Below are 20354 nucleotides of genomic sequence, written 5' to 3'. Positions count from 1 at the left end.
AAATGAAAAATAATTAAACTCTAAAACTGTGTAATAAAAAATGGAAAAAGGCAACCTGTTAACTTTGAGTTTTACTTATGGTAATTAAATATGCATATATTTATTCATAGCTTCTCTATTTACAAATTTAATTAACTTCTTCTAATAACAAATTATCATTATTTATTAATAACAAATAACACTTACTTCTCCACACACAAATAATCCATAAGGGATTGTGGAGTTTTTTAAAAGAATCATCAAAAAATTAGCTAATCAAATCATATCAAACCCACATGCCCACGTCTGATTAATTTCTCAAATACAAGATCCTTTCCTCTCTTTTGGTTACTTTTAACCTCTTACATAATTCTCTTTAGCTAAAATACTGTGCACCTTACTAAATTATGAAATTACTACCATATGAAAGTTTATAATTCTGGAAGTAAGCCCATATTCTCTAAGGGTGACTAGATAATTCAATAGTAAGTAACATGCTTTTTGTGGTTGGCCAGACTCTACTCTACCCTAATTTGATGAAAAATTCCCAGAACTCTTTAGCAGCTCTCTCATAAGCCCACAAAGTGCTGAATGCAGTGAAGTACTTCCCTATCTTATTGTTCATTCCCCAGGGCTCACCAGCTCCTCTGGAAAAGTGTCTGGCAACAGGTTCACTTTGAGATCTTCTGTTCCTGAATGCAAGATAGGGTATCAACAATAACATTATTTTGTCCTGGAACACTGAATGAAAAGGAAGTGTTAGCATGCAGATATGACAACACAAACTACCCCACCAAGCACATTACCTGCTTGGACCAAGACATTTACCTATTGATGATTTTCACTACAGTTTAGCCGTCACACCAGAAACTTATCTTCTTATTGGTGAAATCCTTAAACCAGACGTGAATGGCAACCAGTATTAGGGGGGAAATCCAAACATTTCAGGTCCCTGGCTACCTCTGACTATAGTCACTGCACAGGTCAATTTTGCATGGATCAGTGATCCTGAAGAGGTCCCTGACATCCATGCTACCAGCCATATACAATTGAATGTGGAAATCAGATCCCACACCATTGAAAACCTTAAACAAAAGCTCCTAGACTCTTAAATCAGCTATTACTCCTTTTGAAATGCTCAATGAGATACTTGTACTCTCTGCTCTGATGTGAATCAAATGGGGTGTATGGTTAAAATTAAAATGCTAAATGTTAATTTGCTTTTATAGTTAGCAAAGAGATTATCCAAGCAATGAAGACTAGTTGTGAAATTAAAAAAATAAAAATAAATCATGAAATGCTTACATTTTAAAAGGTAAAATAAATTTTATGTCAAAATGTGGTAAACAAGGTTCAGTATAAAATATTATGAATTATAACCTACCAGTTTTTTTGTTCTCTTGAGAGTGACCATGCATGAAACACTTTTTTGAACACATAGCTGAGAATGGACTGAGGGCATGGGTTGTAATCATGTAGACTTCCAGATCTTGTTGGACATCATTCTTCACAATTGGCTATGGCTATGCTGGTAAGGGGTGCCAGGATTTGCTAAACAACAGCATCTGGCAGACCATGTGATTCCCAAACTGACATAGGTCAGACTTTCTTCCATGCAGATATGCTTCCCATCCCAGTTGAATTTAGGACCTCATCACAAAGGCCCATGGATTTGCCACACATGGAGTTCTGGCAGGGGGTGGGTAGAACCCATTCCTCCACACTCCTCATTGCCCACCTTACCTTGACTACCATCTCACAGGGGAAAGCGTTACTGCCCGACTTCTTCCAATTGCTCCTGATGCAACACAGGAAGCCTCTTTTAGCATGGAGCCTGATCGGAAATCACTCTGTTGTCTAATGGACTCTGTGTCAAAAGTGGAGCGCAAGCGGTGTACGATGGGCAAATCAGCCCGTCTGATGAGTTGGTAAGTCAAAGTAGCTTATATCACATCCCCTGATCAGTGGGCAATTATTAAAAAGTAGATCAGTTTGTTTAGTCAGCCTCTTCCAACTCAACACTTTCGGGATCTGAAATTCAGTGCTCATTGCTTCACCCAACCTGACCTATGTTGGCTGCATATACCATAGTCCAACACATCTAAAGGCACCTTTGCTTGTATGGTTATGAATCCTGAAAGACTCTGATCAGAAAAGTGAAGAAAGACGTTGTTTGTCTTCCCTGCATCAAGCAGAAACTAAAGACTTGTCTTTCCTTTCTGAGTCCTGCATTAGAGTTAATCTCCCTAGGTATTGAACCGTATGGAATCTGTAGGACCTGGCACTTGCCCAACCAATTTGTTGGTATATTGCACTAGGCTATCAGAAGCATTCAAGATAACTCGTTTCCTTTCTGGTTCTAAGGATGGCACAAAACCCAAAGCTATGTTTGACATGTTCTTGCTTTTACATTTTGTCTCCTGTCTTTATTTTGAATCTTGTAACATTTTTTAATCATTATTATGAGTTTTACATGTTGTCTATATATTACATAATCAGTGCTCTAGTATAATAAAAAACCCGCATCATTTGAAATGTTATGTACCTCATTTAATGCTATTAGCTGTTAAAAGATTCTTGTGTAACATATCTGTTGAGACTCATTTTTACTTTCATTGGATTTTAACTTTGATTACCAAGAAAAAGGAGAGGCAAAGGAATATAAAAAGAAGTACATAAGATAGGAAAATATTTATATATACACTCATATACAAGTTTTGAAATTTTAGCCAAAATTGACCAAAAACCTGGGTTGATGTATTCATGGGCTGATATGATTACTGTACCTTAACTCTTATATAAAGGAACTATTCCCTGAGTAGAGTGGCAAAAGGCAAGAGCATAGTCCATCTTTGACAACCTAAAAGAAGCATTAACCCTGTCTACTCTTTCTACCATAGTACTACTTCTGGCGTTTTTGAATGTCGGACTAGGGAAATGTTGACTGCAATCAGGGGCTGTTGGCCCAGAGTCCGCATTGCTTCTGTTCTCTCTCAGAGAAATTATCTTGGACTTATCCCTTAGACATTTTAAAATCCTTAGTTTTAGCATCAAACCTGCCTTGAGTTATAATGAGATTGACTTATATATGAATATATATGGTAGATTTCCAAAAGTACATTTCCTTGAAATTGGTGTCTATAAAATACACATTCATGTGTAGCAAAAGCAGTAACATCTTCTTTCCATTGAACTATACAAGGTGACTGGTTTGTTTGTTTTTTCCTGTCTTGGTAGTGATAATTACCAAGGCAGAAAAACTATCTACCTTGGTACTATCTTGGTAACTACCTAATTTGAAAGAGCAATACATCTAAATATCACAACAATTTTATTAAAACAAAACAACTTGCAATGCATTCAAACAAAAAGGGTAAAAAAAGTACTGTAGTCTCCATTACATCTGAAACTTCCATTTTTGCTGGGCAAATATAGTTTGATGTCAAATGAGATTTTAGCTAATGAAGCTAGAGCAGTTTTCTTTTGGATTTGCAAAGAAAAACTTAACTTTTTATTCTACTGAACTCTAACTTTGTTAACTGCTTTCCAAGGAACATTTATAAACTAGACTTGTTGATATCTATTTCTCTAGAGAGAGAAATGTTTCCAACACAGGTAGCAGGATCAGTGACATTAACAGCTGATGACACTTATATGGACACCAAAAGGTATTACAATTGGAAATGTTGCCATCATGCAGCCATAGGTAACCAATAAGTACATTTCAGTATTAAGAATGCACTCCATCATGATTTAGTGGTTTGAGTATTGGACTATGACTCTGGAGACCAGGGACTGAATCCTCGAACAACCATGGAAATCCACTGGGTGAACTTGGACAAGATGCAGCCTCAGATGAAGGCAAAGGGAAACACTCTCTGTACAAATCCTCATGATAGCCTTGCCTTAGTTTCAGTGTAAGTCAGGAATGACCTGGAGGCACACAGCAAACTTAGTCCTTTAGTGTCAATTGTTCAAAATACTACAGGTCAGGCCACCATTTTGGTCAAATTCACAGGTTGCATGAACTGTTCTATGTCCATGAGTTGTATTATATAGTAATAGTACAGTAATTTGGAATAATTTACTCCCACATGTGAGGCGAGCAATTGTTCTGTAGCAAAAGAGTTGCAATTTTGTGTGAGTGTATGACTCCCATGTTACTTTGCCTGTGGACCATTCTTGAGAGTTATGCCAAGCTAATTCTTGTAGCCATAGTGACTCATAAATTGCTATAGGCTTTAAGACAGACTGAGCTATATATCTATTTAAATGCTTATACATTACTGTCCCTTGTAGGGCCATAGTAGATAACAACATTTACAAATAAGTACAATTGCTCAAGATATACAGTAATATTTTATGACTTTTTTTGTCTTTTTATGGCACATTATCAATTTCATTTGTAGCTATGTGTGCTATCCCATTGCCAGGGGCCTCAACAAAGAAAAGAAAAGCAAACACCAATTTTGACAGTAAATCACAATGAAATTTTGAAGCCCAGAGAAAAATCCATTAAGAACGATTTTCCTTCTAAAACTGTAGTTCTGCTGGGACATTTTAAATTGGTTTTTGCCTTATATTAGAAATAGCCCAAAGATATGATAGTGTTATTTTCCATTTCATTTAGCATAGCAATGTACTGTACACGTACACAGCGCTCTGTATGTCTACCTTGAAATTCTGAGACTCGATCCACACAAACTGTAGCTGAGTCTCTCTTCCATGTCACACATAGAGAATAATGCTCCTTTACATTTAAAAGTTTACAGTTCTCCACAGACTAAGCAAGGGTTTAAGACCCATTTAATTCTGTTGGATTGGGCTTAGAGTAAACATACTGCAGATGTCAAGCTTGAGATTTCTAATTTAGTCTTCTTTCTCATATGCTTTCTAGTTTTCTAGTTTTGTCTCTTACCCAATTTGCTAGTGTTCTGTTTGTCTTTTTTTCCACAAGGAAAAAACTTACGGGCTTTCCATCTCCAAGAAAAGATCTTGGAGTCCTTGTGGACAAGTTAAACATGAGCCAACAATTTGATGTGGCAGCTTCAAAAGCCAATGGGATTTTGGCCTGCATAAATAGGAGTATAGTGTCTAGATCCAGGGAAGTCATGCTACTCCTCTATTCTACCTTGGTCAGACCACACCTGGAATAATGTCCAGTTCTGGGCACCGCAATTGAAGGGAGATGTTGATAAGCTGGAATGTGTCCAGAGGAGGTTGACTAAAAGGAATTGGAAAATAAGCCCTATGAGAAGCAGCTTAAAGAGCTGGGCATGTTTAACCTGCAGTAGAGAAGGCTAAGAGCAGATGTGATGGCTATGTATAAATACGTGAGGTGAAGTCATAGGAAGGAGGGAGTAAGCTTATTTTCTGCTGCCCTGCAGACTAGGATGCAGAACAATGGCTTCAAATTACAGAAAAGGAGATTTCACCTGAACATTAGGAAGAACTTTCTCACTGTGAGAGCTGTTCAGCACTGGAACTCTCCAGTGACTTGTAAGGAGCTGAACAGACTGCGCGCTGGCATCACGAGATGCAGAGCCAACCTTAAGAAATGGGGCTACAAAGTGGAGTCCACGACATGCGAGTGTAGAGAATAGCAAACCACAGACCACCTATTACAATGCAGTCCCAAGTGGCCAGCTACTGGTCAAAGGACATTTAGTACAATGCAATATTGTTGTTGTTTTTAAAAACTTTGTTTGTGATTTCAAATACATTACAACTTGTATTCTTGGTTCGCTTCTGACACGATAAATAAATACTGTCTTGAATTTTAAGGAGAGCTTTATTTTTGTAAAATAAAATTATATGTTTTTATTCATTCATAAAAACAACCTCAGAACCTGCTGAAGAGAAATATATATAAAGTTGGTATTCCTGAAGAGTGCATTTTTGCACACTCTTTTAAAATTAAACAGTGACAATCACCATGCATAATTTAAAACGTTTGTTCAATTTGCATACATTACATCTCTCCTTAGTGCATTTGTAATTCTTTGAGCATTAACAAACTTCCCCTCTGTTCTGCTGATTAAACCATACATTTGGAGATTTTTAGAGAAAGAATAAATTAATGTTTTATGATTTCAAATGTTAAAAGCTCTCTTTTGTGTAGCAATACATTTTTATCCTATTTTATTTCTGTAGTTTCAACCCTGTACAGCCTAGCCATATTTTCATTAATATGATTAACGCATTCATTTTTATTAGAATTTCATCATTTTCATCAGACATTAGAATAAATCAAAACTTTAATTAGTCTGTGCTTTTTAGGGATGAAGGAAAGCACAGACCGATTTGATTATATACATAGTATGTTACCTTAATTTTTGTTCTACATACACTAACTCATTTTTATGTAATTGGTGTGATTATATTTTGAAGCTGATTGCAATTAATCTTGTATATTCACAAAGAGAAGGATTTCACTCTACAATCATTCAGGATTTCTGAGACATTGCTTTTCCTCAAATATGTGGAATAGAACTAAAAACAAAAAAAATCACACAGGGAATATAGTTCTTTGTTATCTGAATTTTTCCTTCACCTTCTTTTATTAATGCAATAATGAGGCTAAATCCAGTTTTAATCTTTTCTAGAACAGAGTCACTGATATCAATATGACTAAATGTAGTTACTTTCAGTGACTGTGTTTGAGAAAGGACTGTTGGATTAACCCAATAAACATTATTTGTTTCTGCTCAAACAGCCATGAGGGGCAAAAATCAATGTAGAATATGACTATTGAAGATATGCCTAAGTCATGTAAAAATTAGATTTGAATTGCAACAAGACCGGGCATCAGCATTATAAGTGCTATGTCAGAAAAAGACAAATTTAATATTTAAACTGATGAGCACTGGTGCAATTGCTGACAAAGCAATAACATATGATGACTGCATGATGAAACTACCGAAAATAACACTAATTCCACAATACAAAGTGCAGGACACAGAAAACCACAAATGAAGAGTCAGGAAGAATATGAAGGAGGAGGCGATATAATTGTATTTCTGCTTGCTTGGTTTAATGATATCTGCCCAGACATCTGCATTATAAATGATGACATACAAAGTGCTCATAGAGTATTAAAGCCTAATCATCAGCCATTAGAACATTATACAGATATTATAACATAATTTACAAGATACTGAAAAGGAAAACAATGTAAATCATTGGACAGTATTAAAAATCTAGAATATAGACACAAACGGATACAAATCTACCAAAATGTAGTCATGGAACATCACAATAAATTTAAACCTTTTCTCATTCATTTGAAGATGTAGTTCTGCCACTGGGGTTTTCTATTCAGGTTAATCATAATTCATGAAATGAGCTATATGAAAACAGCCACAAACTGGAGGACTTTGAGGCTTTACATAAAGCAATCAAAAAACCATAGATTAGTATCTGAAAATGAATATGAAGCATGAAACATGGAGCTCAGGTCTGTGCTTGGAGATATTTTTTGTGGTTATGTAAGATGTGAAACTTTAAACTTCTCAAATTATCTAATTTCTCTTTTTTTCAATCTAGTAGAGGCAGATATTTTCTTGCAAAAATGTACTGAAGAAATGACTGAGGTAATTGGGTATGTTATGCTTGGAGAAGGGAAGTCTGAGAAACATAACTATCTTTAAATATTTGAAGGGATGGCATGTAGAAGATGGAGCAAGTTAGAAATGAACAAAGGGATTAAATTACAAGGGAAGAGAAAAATTATTTGATGTGAAAACTATTCAACATGGAATGGAATGACTCAGGGCGCTTCCACAGAGTGCCAAAATCCGTGTTTACAATGTGGGGTAAAAAAAATCCTAGGACCTGACTGCTGGTCACCACAGAGACCTGTTAGCCCCAGCTTTGGGTCCCCTGCCGTCCTCACAGGCTTCCTCTGTATCGGAACAAGATGGAGGGTGGACAGGGGACATCCAGTAGAATTTTTTTTAAAAATCCTTTCGTTATGCCCTGGACTGTATCTGCATACATGTGAATAACTTAATATAAATATAAGTAGATTTGCATGTGCACATATGAGATAAAGCACATAATGGAGGGTGTTTTAAAATTAAAAAAACCTTCCACAGGATCTTTCTCTTCTTCTAAATGTTAATTCAACCTCTGTTTAATATTAGAAAGTTTAAAAGAAAGGTTTTTGGAGAGTTCTAATTGCTTTTCACTTGTGCTTCCCTTGAGCCACCCCTGTGTTTGTTTGGCAGCCTGATTAGCTGATCAGCTGTTTTGTGCTTTTAAAAAGTGCATGTCCACTGGAGCAGTCTACATGGGGGGGGGGCATGTGTTTTACGTGATTGCAGGGATACACAGTGATGCGAATGTGCACATTTTAAGCCAAAATCGGGATATAAGTGGATCTTTTTAACACATGTTTTTCATCTGTTACTGCAAAACAGCGTGGATATAGCACTAGTGTCATTTAGCTACTCCCTCCCTTTTTAACCCAGTAACTTCTGCATTTTAGGGCCTGTGTAGAAGGGCCCACAGAGGGTAATGGACCTATCTTCTTTAAAAAGATCAGATTGGCACCTTTCAGGAATGTTTAGTTGTGTATTTCTGCAAGGCAAGGCATGGGATTAAATGACTCTTGTGGTCCTTTCCAGATCTCTGCTTCTATGATAATTCCTCTGTTGGCCATTTTTGCTTGTTTTTTCTACTTTTTGCATAGGCTGGGAGGAAGAGGGGCTTTCCATGTAATACAACTCACCAGCCCTATTCGTGAAACATTAAACTACAGTAATAAGTTTTAGCAAATATTTGGAGAGCAAAGTAAGGTAATGAGAAAGGCTATTCTTTCTATGCAAACACTCATATCTTCTCAAGAAATATTTTCTGTTGTTGAATACACTGCTTCCCTAAATTAAAATTAGAGATATCAAACTAATTATCAAGTCTGACCATGCTCCTGTAGTGTCAACTACCTTTTTTTCCCCCAACACGTGCATTTTATGGCTTCAATCCATCAGAGAAACTAAAGCAGATATGGGAAAAGTGTGGCTTTTGGGTAAAAATAATAATACTTGGGTCTCCTCTGAAGCCAGACATCACTTGAGACCATCATCCCTCCCCCCAATCAAAAAATTCTGGAATACGTTTCCACATGAAATGGCCCCAAAATACCTGAAATGATGTTATGCCATATGCCAAGGACCTCAATACCTTAAAGTGGAAAAAAAAATCTAAATCAGCTGAAAATTTTAAATATTGACAGCTAGAAGTGATGTCACATCTCTCCACTATGCCCAGGAAAGTAGGGTGAAAATAGTCTCCCACCCTGCATACAGTTGCCCCTTCTGCACTACCCCCCCCCCCCCCACACACACTTCAAATAAAAATGTGAAATATATATTTAACTTTTTATAAAAGTTCAAGCACCCAGCAGTTTCTCTCAACCCTTACGATATATGGTCCCTGTATTCAAAATCATAACGATGGTAATATAATATCATAACAATGGTAATTCATGAGTAGAAAAGAGCCATGCCACTGCAGGTACTACATATTCTTTCAGAAAAACACAAAAGAACCAGAGGCAATGAAATGTATGGAAAATGGAAAATCGTAATTACTGAACATGAAGTTTTCAATCTGACCGTGATAGAAATCTTTTTGATATACTAATGGAATTGTGGCCATGAGGCTAGCAATTAAGGATCTAAAAGGCTGGCTAGAACATTGAAATGGAAATCATCCAGGTCTGTGCATCAGAGTGGACTTCACACACATAAATGGGTAATACTACCTTGCAAACACTAAAAAAAAGATGTTTTAAAGTTGCTATCAGACAATCTGTCATTCAGAAAATCCTAATTTAAAAGGTTTGTGCACCTTCTTGCAAACTGTCAACATATTTCTTAAAATGTAAGCAACAATGATTTTTCAGGAAAGTTTTTTTTAATTACTTTGGGAAACTCAGACCTCACACATAATATCAATTCTGACAGTAGGAAAAGTTCAGATTCCTGGAAAATAACACGTAAATGGTTATAGCTGAACCAGGGAAAGATCGCTTAAACCCAGCAGCTTATTGCCCGATTTCCTCAATTGATCAAAGAAATAAGATATGTCCATCACTCTCAGCCAAATACCTTAATCAATACATCACATTATATATGCTTACTGACCAAGCAGATGTTGAGCCTACCAGGCAGATGGCAGATGTGGTGTACTGTGTGTACTCAGTATAATTAATCACAGTGGTAATTGAATATAACAGCTATAATAATTACACATTATTTCTATCCCGACCAGATAGTTTTGTCACTGTCCCTAGATGCTCTCAAATATTTGATAGAATCAGCTGATTATAGCTTTTGTTACACCCTAAGGTTACGGGAGCACCCTGAAAACCAGACAGGAGCCAGTATCACACGCAAGCAGTTTATTAAGGCATATATATATGTGCAGTTAGCGTAAAAAGTCAGTATAAGAAATAGTCTTTAAGGTAGAGTCTTTATCAGTTCAAAACAAGTTCAGCAATGTCCCAATTGTAATCCATAAGTGAAACTCGTTAGTTCCACCAAGAAACCAAAGTTAGTCCAATAACCAGGAAACAGGAATAAAACGCTGCAAATCTGCAAACTGTAATCCACTCAGAGAGTCCCGTTTCAAGAACAGGAATAACATGGTAAACGAGGCAAGGTCTACACAAGAGTCACTGACGCAGTGCGGCTCGGCTGGGGAAGTCTTGACTCAGGAACAAGGAAAGCAAGGTAAACAAGGCAAGGTCTACTCGGAAGTCACGGGCGTGGCGTGGTTTGCCTGGAACTGGAAACCCATCACGGATGCAAGGCTGGAAAAACAAGGCTAAGACCTGGATACTGGAACCTCTTCCGAGGAAAGTAAAGTTGACACTGCAATGAAGAACACAAAGAGGAACACCTTTAAGGAGATCCCAAGGTTGCAAGATTAAGGGAGTACATGACCCACAAAACTTCACATGGGAAAATTAGCCATTATCAAGTCAGAGAGCTAACCTTTTACTTCTTCACACACCCTCCCTCCTGGTCCTATATCTTGTAAAAGCTTCCCTCCGATTGAAAAGCCCATCTTCGCCCAAATCAACACCATCTGGTGTAGGCAAGATTGACGAGGCCTTGGAATGCTCTCCAATTAGCGGATCCTCTGGCGCTACAACATCTGGGAGCTGCAAGGCCAAGGGGCCTCGTTCCGGGTCTGGAATGTCTCCTAGATCAGTAGTATAATCTGTTTCCAAATCCATCTCCTGATGAAATATAGGCCGTGATGGCTGAGCCATAACAGCTTTTCAGAATTTTAGAACATATGGACCTCGGAAAACATTTTCCAAGAGCAGTAATGAAATATATTCCTTATATGTCACAGTTTTCACAAACCACACGGATTCAAAATCTGTCCAATTAAACAGAGACACAAGACAAAGATGTCTTCAGCTCTTCTTACTATTTCCAGTTATCATTGAAAAGAAACCTCTTGTTTAACAGATTAGAAGACATCATGAAATTATAGGGCTAAGAATGAACAACAGAATGATTAGATGTATTTGCAGGCAATATATTTCAGTTACTTACTTATTCAAAAATACTTTGCATTCCTCAAAGCAACTATGTTATGAATTCCAATTGTGTGTAAGTGTATTCATGCCTTTAAGTCATCTGTTGACTTATGGCAGCTCTATGAATTTCATAGTCCTGTGAATTTCTTCAGCAATAAATATTCAAAGGTGGTTTTGCCAGTTCCTTCCTTAAAATTCAGGTCAGATCAGCAGCTTGTACTTAACAGCCTTCCAATACTGGAATACATCATTACATTCATGTTTTACACAGTCAGATTTCAGTAACTTACCTAGTTATCCATATACATTTGCCCTTCCCTATCTGTTGTCTCTGGGTCCATGGTTTCAACTACTCGCTGATCATCATGTTCTGTATTTCAAATGGTAATGATGTGAATATGCACACATTTAATATGATTTTTGCAATCCGTAGGGGCTTTCTTTGTTACATTTTTAAAATGCTTGTGTTTAATTATTTCTTGCATTTCATAAGCAATTTGATTAATCCTAGAAAGTTATCAAATTAATTTTCTATTAATGACATAATGTTAATGTGTTAGCAGTAATGCTGATTTTTCCAGGTGCTGAAAAAATGTGTCATCAGTGACAAATGCAACAGGACACTTTTGCCCCCAAGTGCATTCAATCAGTGTAAACTGGTCTTTGAAATGGCTTTGTACAAGCACATGTCGTATTCATGTCAGTTGAACCCATCAGTGGTCATTACCTTGTTTCTCCAAAAATAATACAGGGTCTTCTATTAATTCTTGCTCCAAAAGATGCATTAGGTCTATTTTCAGTAAATGTTTTATTTTTCCAAATTGACTTTTTAATTAACTGTAACTTATTTTTGAAGTAGGGTTTCTATTTTGAGCATCCTGAAAAATCATGTTAGGGCTTATTTTTGGGTACATCTTATTTTCAAGGAAACAGAGTAGCTATATGAATATTCTTTATAATTCTGAATATTCTGAAACTATACTGCCATTTTATAAATTTTCAAGTTTAGCAGGTGAAGGATACCATTTTGAAATTATATCAGTACATTTTCACTGTATTTTTAAAAGGTGATGATCGAATGGCTGTTTCATCATCTCATTTTAAAAACACAGTATCTAAGAAACATCATAACTCTTTGAAATAAAAACATTTTAAAAACTGGGTTTATACAGAGCAGAGCATGAAGTGTTCCTGTGGTGAACTTGCTTTACCTAGAAATTGAAATAACGTGGGGATGATATGAGACACACTTCTAGTTTTTGATTCAAGTTGAATTTATTTTCTCTCAGAGAAAATAATGTTACACATTTTAAGAAGGCTGTGCAACTTTGGCATGCTGACAGTTGCAACAGCCATCAGTCTTATAATTGGCTCAGCTGTGAATGCATGTAATTTTTGCTTTGTTATCTTGGCTTTGTGACATTTGAAAAGAAATGTACACAAATTGGATGCTGTTTCTTTGGCCTGCTAATGTCAGAAGTCTTTGTTATTGAACATAGTTTTGAATTGCCAGCAGGCATTGAGTTTTTACAGATGCTAGTATGTAACATAGTGGGAGCTGTGGAAAATAATGGACTTGGAGTCTCAAGCAGCAGGCTTGCCTATTTAATTATGGGTCTGCCCCAAATAAAAGCCAACCATCCACTCATTGCTAGCCCTACTGTTAAGCAGAGTGAAGCCACTGCCTCATACAGGAGATGCAAGTAGAAAGAGAGAGCTGAATGTGCCACCGAGCCTATCATCTACCCCTAAAACACCCTGCTGCCCTTGGGTACAGCGGAAGACATTGGGCCAAAAGTATCAAACTTGTGGCCCTTCAGATGTTTGGGCCTCCAGCTCCCAGAAGCCCCAGCTGTCCAATGGCTAGGAATTCTGGGAGGTGAAGATATGGAGGGCCACAAGTTGGACAACACTGCATCGGACCATCACTAGTGCTGAAATGACAATAAGCTGCTGCTTGGTTAGCTTCTGTTCATGTAATGAAAAAGGATGCCATGTTGCCTTTTACAAAATTCTTCAAAAAGTTAAGTTTTTCGTTACTAATCTCCCCCCGCCACACACACACACTCCTCCACACACACACCCCCTTGTCAGCCAGCATAGCCAGTGACTGTCAGGACCCAGGCTGCAGAGCACCAATAACCATGCGCAGAGACCAGATTCTATCTAATATCTTTATTATAGAAATATATAAAGTCAATAAAAACAAGTGAAGAATAAAGTTCAGAAGCAGACCTTCCAGATGAGGTCAAATATAGTCCAGAAATGTATTGTCCAATATAAGATATTAGAGTCCAAAGTTATAATCCATTAACCGAAACACACACTCTGCCAAGCAGAAGTGTGGGGAGATGACAAGGTCTTATAGTCCATTGAAGCTTGACAACAAGGCTGGAACTTAAGCTTGATTCTTGGCTGGATCAAAGACTTGAAACGTGGCAACTTGAAGCATGAAACAAGGTCCGTGGCAAAACGTGAGACAAGGCAAGACTTGAAACTAGATCTGGGAAGCAGGGAACAAGGAATACGAAGTCCACACACGATCTCTCTCTCAAGCTGATGAATTGACTCCGCAAGGTTCCCCTTGCGGCAAAACCCCTATATAGGGTCTTGTTTTCCCGCCAACAGAACACTTTCTCTGGAGAACAAGAAGCGAAACCCAACTCTGTCCAGATGCATGACTCCTTAGAATTTCCCAAGGGAAGCAGACCTAATCAGCTAATTGTTTGGCTGCGATTCTGAGACTCCGGCGATTTGCCTCCCTGGCTCCTCTATCTCTATTATAATTGTCCTTTCGGGAAAACGGGGGAGAATTCTGCCCAAGGCTTGTTTGGTTAACTTCCTGAGGACAAACATCCTCCAGGTGGAGAGGCTCCGATTCAAGCAGAACCGGTGGAAATCCCATGTTTTCCTCCTCGTCTGCCACAATAGCACTAGGAACGGGACTACAAGGCCCATGAGACATCACAGTGACTGTGTTAGCTGTGGGATTTTGGGAGCGACAAACGTTCTGTTGTTGCCTCCACATACATATCTGCAACCTATCGGCTATACCAGAGTTTTCCAAATGTTTTGTAATAATAATAATAATAATAATAATAATAATAATAATAATAATAATAATGAATTTATTATTGTATCCCGCCCCATCTCCCCAAAGGGACTTGGGGACCAAGCCCAGTAATACACAATAAAATACATCAATATAGGTACATTTAACTTATAACATGTAAAAGCAAAAACATCCAATTAAATCAAAAGCAAGTCAACAAGGCACAGTGAACATTATGTGTATATGGGCATTGAATATTTGCCCTATATGTATATAATGTGATCTGCCCTGAGTCCCCTTCGGGGTGAGAAGAGCGGAATATAAATACTGTAAATAAATAAATAAATAAATAATATTCAGAAATTGGAGGCAGGCGGTTAAAATTACATATGTGCAATTACTGGAAGAACACTGATGAGATGGACCAGAGTAAAGTGTAGCAGCTGGGTATAGGAGACACGGATGCTGTCAGATTATACCAAATTAGTCAAAAGCACACTGACACAGCCATGTTTTCAGATTTTTCTGGAATGTGGTCAGGATAGGAGCTAGTCTAATATCAGGTGACATTAAGTTTTTCCCTGACATTAAGTCTAGTCGTGTCCAACTCTGCGGGTTGGTGCTCATTTCCATTTCTAAGATGAAGAGCTGGCACCTCCAAGGTCATGTAGCCAGCATGACTGCATGGAGTGCCGTTACCTTCCCACCAGAGTGGTACTTATTGATCTACTCACATTTGCATGTTGTCAAACTTCTAGGTTGGCAGAAGCTGGGTCTAACAGTGGGAGCTCACCCTACGCCCCAGATTTGAACCACCAACCTTATGGTCACAAGTTCAGCAGCTCAGCAGTTTAATCCACAGTGCCACCAGGAGCTCCTTTTTAAAAAGGGGCACCTTTTTAGACATGCATAATTTTGTGACAAAGACATTCCGTTTTCCAGCAAACCGGAGATCAAATCAACCCCTTGTAAGAGATATGGACACATACATAAACTGTAATAGCAAAGTGTATGGGAACACAACATATCTCATGAAAATCTTTCATTCATATTTTTTTAAAATACATGATTTGTAAAATAACATAATTTTCCATTATGGAAGAGTTTGGAAACTCTGCTCTATACACATTTCTTCTAGGCCAGTTCATTTAGCAGAGACCAAGTGAAGGGAAAATGGCATCATCTTTAGATGGATTTGAGGAACTAAACTGTGACAGGCTGGTTCTTCTCAGAACATGTACGCTTCCTTTTAGAACCAGAACAGCTCTGAATTAGGCTTCCACTATGCTGGATAATACATGATTGGGGGAGATCTGGATTGAAGAGTACAAATTTGTCTCCAAATTGGACCAAACTATCTCACATTGATTTGTTAACTTTTTAAAAGGCATTTTTCAGCTATAATTGCTCAGCAATACCCTATGTGCCAGAATTTTGTTACATTTTGTGGGGTTTTTTTCCATGTCAGGAGCGACTTGAGAAACTGCAAGTCGCTTCTGGTGTGAGAGAATTGGCCGTCTGCAAGGACATTGCCCAGGGGACACGGACATCTTGGACCCAGAAGAGGTATTTTTAAAAAATCTATGAAGTGAAAAAAGTAAACAGACGTAAACAGGACCTACAACTCAGCGGATGGGAAGGAAGGGAGAAAAACACAAAAAAATGGTGTAAGAGTCAGATATGGCTCTGTTCTGGAAGCGTCCCGACGGAGCCCTGAAAAACACGAGAGTCTTCCCGTTTTCATGTTTTTTGATAAAAGGCATAGATAGATGTGGGACGATTAAGGTAGAGTGGATAAGGTCAGCATTCCTGGTCCCATCCGTTAATTCTTCACTAAACAGCCTAAGAAATGTACATTTTATCAAAGTTATATGGAAGGCTGGTCCAGGGAGGAAACAATTGAGTACTCTTTCCTTAGAATAACATTGATTATCTCTTCCTTTTATGCCTTTCTTCTGTGTCTCCAGTGAAATGAAGCAGAAGCTTGATGAAGAAGTTGACAAATGCAGCATCCTTTCCAAGCAACAGAGATTTAATGAGCGCTGCTGCATGCGTTGCTGCTCCCCTTTTACTTTTTTTATCAACACAAAGCGACAGTGCCAAGACTGCAAATACAACATCTGTAAGAACTGCAGCTCCTACCAGAGGAAGGAAAAAACCTGGCTCTGCAATGTATGCCAACAAGCTAGGTAAGTATTGCAAATTCCGATACCAGTAAATGGCAATGTTGATGCCCCCAAGCCTTATATATTGCAAGCCAGTAACACTGATGGAACATGAAAAACATACATACAAGACTTAGGACAATTGGTTTTTCCCTAAGTGGCTTCAAGATCCATTACTTCTCTGGACAGTCATATTAATTCCCCAGTGCATCTTGCTCATAAAACAATGTTGACTTCTTGTACTAGAATAGTTTCTTTGCTTTCTTTTGATTAATTGACTTTGCTTTGATAAATTGGCAAATCCATACCTTAAGATCTGTAGAGAGTTGACAGTCATGTTCAAATATAAATCAGTAAATCACAGGGAATGGACAGAGAAAATGAAATGTTAGCATTCTCCATTTGTTCCTGATTGTTGTTTGAAATATGTGTGACTTAAAGTGATACAGGTGTTCTGCAACATATGAGATTGCTTGAATAAATTGCAATAATTTTATTTCTGTACTTTCTTGGTGTCATATTAAAGCAGAAATGTGATACATCCTTTTTCATTTATTTAATAACATTTTGTGTTGCTTTTCATTAAAAAGGAACCCTCAGTAATGTTTACAATGAAAATAAATAACAATTAAAAACCCATAGTTAAAAATAATAAACAGAAGGAACAATGGTCTAAATCCCATTACTGATCTCAGCTAAACGAGACCCAATGAAACAATGAGATTCGCATAAGTGTTGAATCAGTAATTAATTTGAAGGATCTACTCAGGATGCAATTTGCAGTTGCATTTAAGTCATTAGAAAGGGGTGAGCTGATTAGTCAACAGGTGTATGTCATGTAAATAGTCACACTACAAACCAGCCCAGTTCAACAGTTTCTTTGGCTGTGGCTTGCAATTTCCTCTTTGATTGCATTTTTAAAACCAGCATTGGTATATATTTTTTTATCCTACGTCAGTATATGCTGTCTGGGCAGCATACCTAAGTGGAAATATAATTCAGTACAAGTTTTGCACTACAACATACGCAGTCAAACACAGCCCTTAAAACGGGAGCAGAGATTGGGTGGCCCTGCAAAGGTTGTTTGATTGCCAGCATCGTTCACATAATGGTCAGAGGCTGGTAGATGATGTCCTACAACAAATAGAGAGCCACATGTCCCCATGCAATGTCAAAAGCATTCCTTTTTAAACAGTAACTTTTAAATGCCTAGATAATTTTAAAAAATTCCACATTTCACTGGATAGATTTTAAAGAAAGCACTGCATTAGTCTTTCTGGAAAAGCTTATAACTCTCAGAATCTTATGCAGACTGATATATCAGGGAATTCTGGAAGCTATAGAGACTGATAAGTCTTCCAAATTCTGACCACATCTTTGGGAAGTCCTTTCTCTCTTTGGAGCTCTCCTTGCTTGGCTTAAATCCTGTCCTTTTGCTTACATGAGAGTAGTAAATTGGGTGTGATTGTATTTTTATTTGGGAAAAAAAGAACTAACATCTATCTTGTCACTATTGGAGTTGTATGCATATAAATGAGAAAGAAAAAAGCACCCTGGATTTTTCATGCCTTGCAAATCTTGGAAATATACTGTTAATATTGTTGCCTGCATAAATTACATGGATATTCATTATTCATTTTTATCATCTAGTACAGGTCTGAAAGAATGTTGTGCATGTTCAAAATATCTGTTTAATGCTCTAGCCACACAGATTTAAAAAAAACACAGTTCAAATGAGATCGATTTCAATTGTGATGTTTTTGGACTATGGGAGTAAACCGCTCCGGTTATTAACCTGGCTGCCTCCCGTCGGACTAATTGAAGCTTCTGAACAGTCTTCAAAGGCAGCCCCACGTAGAATAATTGCAGTAGTCTAGACTGGATGTAACAAGAGCATGGACCACAGTGGCCAAGTCCGGCTTCCCAAGGTACAGGCGCAGCTGGCGCACGAGTTTTAACTGTGCAAAGGATCCCCTAGCCACCGCCGAGACCTGGGGCTCCAGGCTCAACGATGAATCTAGGATCACCCCCAGACTGTGAACCTGAGCCTTCAGGGGGAGTGTGATCCCATCCAGCACAGGCTGTAACCCTATTCCCTGTTCGGCCTTCCGACTGACCAGGAGGACCTCTGTCTTGTCTGGATTCAGTTTCAATTTGTTGGCCCTCATCCAGTCCGACACAGCGGCAAAGCACCAGTTCAGACCTGGACAGCCTCCTTAGTGACAGGTGGGAAGGAGTGACAGAGTGACAGATGACACCGCACGCCCGAAACTCCTGATGATCTCTCCCAGTGGCTTCATGTAAAATGGATACAACAATATGCAAAAGATTCCTTTGAGAAGTAAAGCAAAACTTACGACCTCATCACATTGCCCCCCCTCCTGTCCTAGAACAGTTTGCCAATGCAGCTAGCACAGATCCCACCACCGGATCCAGTCACATGACTCACACTACTTCTGGCAGGGCTCCATGCTGGCTGCATCGGCAAACCCTGTTCTATGATGGGGAACTCTGAACACGGGAGATTACCCATGTTCAGATTGAAAATGCTGGGGATAGTGCAGGAACAAGAAAGGTACGCTTCCTGGCATATGATGGGCAAGTGGGTGATATGGCCGATGCAGGGCGCTGGGCAACAGATTCACCCCACTGCCCCACAATTTGCCCTACTGCCCTACGGATTCCCCTGTGTATTCCTCATCAAGTACCTCCATGTGATCAAGTCCTTAGTAGGACAATTCCCCCCTCCCCCACAATCTCTTTCATTTTTTCCTGACTTTTATAAAACCATTTTCAACCAAGACATTTGTTTATACAGAATTCTGCTTGATCTAATTGTATGCTTCTAAGGAGCGGACATATAGATACTAATTGATTTGACATGTGTTAATTTTCATTAGGCGGCAGTAACTCAGTCTTCATTTTCCTTCATGTCTTATTGAGGCATCCACTTACACCTGACAAAATAGTCTGTAAACTGGTTCATCCATTCAGCTGATTTCTGTTATTAACTCTTTGAATGAAGATGACTTGACAGACTAAGAGCTGCTTAAGTTTTCCTGCCACTTACCAACCTCTCTTGCAAAATTCCCACTGGGATTGATGAAAAACAGACATGATGAAATGTCTTCTGGCTACATTCCCAAGATATATCAAAATATTATTGAAGTTGACATTGGTATTTTATCAAGATTTTTAATTTCCTGTCTGATACCAACTCTACCATAAATCACAAGTTTTCTAGTCTGGCCTTGGTAGCAATGAAGTCAGGCATGTTTTATTTCTGACATTTGTTCTTAGTGTTGTAATTTGCTTTCAGTGTATTTTTACCCTGGTCTTTTTATACATATCTATTGATAAATGAGGGCAGGAATTAATAACTATTCCAAATTAAAGATATTATGTATACATAACAAATGCATTGCAGTATAATTAGCTTTTTGCATAAAGTTTTTTTAAATGAAATGCAGGAAATATATGACAGAAGATGCTTTTCATAGTTCAATCTACCATGAATTGTTTACATGTAGCATGGAAGTCTTTACATTAGAAATATATATATACATGGAGAATAATGTTAAGGGAATTTCACCTTCCAAAT

The 20354-nt window shown here is 38.0% G+C and overlaps 1 protein-coding gene across 3 annotated transcripts in view; it reads left to right on the top strand.

Annotated features, from left to right (window-relative positions):
• Nucleotides 1-20354, top strand: part of myrip (myosin VIIA and Rab interacting protein) — a 196546-nt gene that overhangs the window by 77570 nt on the left and 98622 nt on the right. For all 3 annotated transcript variants that reach the window (XM_008115546.3, XM_008115547.3, XM_062957474.1), the window contains exon 3: nt 16556-16777. In XM_008115546.3, coding sequence (XP_008113753.1) covers nt 16556-16777 — 222 coding nt within the window. The remainder of the gene's footprint in view (nt 1-16555; nt 16778-20354) is intronic.

The sequence above is a fragment of the Anolis carolinensis genome, chromosome 6, assembly GCF_035594765.1.
Source record: "Anolis carolinensis isolate JA03-04 chromosome 6, rAnoCar3.1.pri, whole genome shotgun sequence".
NCBI lineage: Eukaryota > Metazoa > Chordata > Lepidosauria > Squamata > Dactyloidae > Anolis > Anolis carolinensis.
Note: the sequence above shows the minus strand (reverse complement) of the source record. Positions and strands in the feature narration are given on the sequence as shown.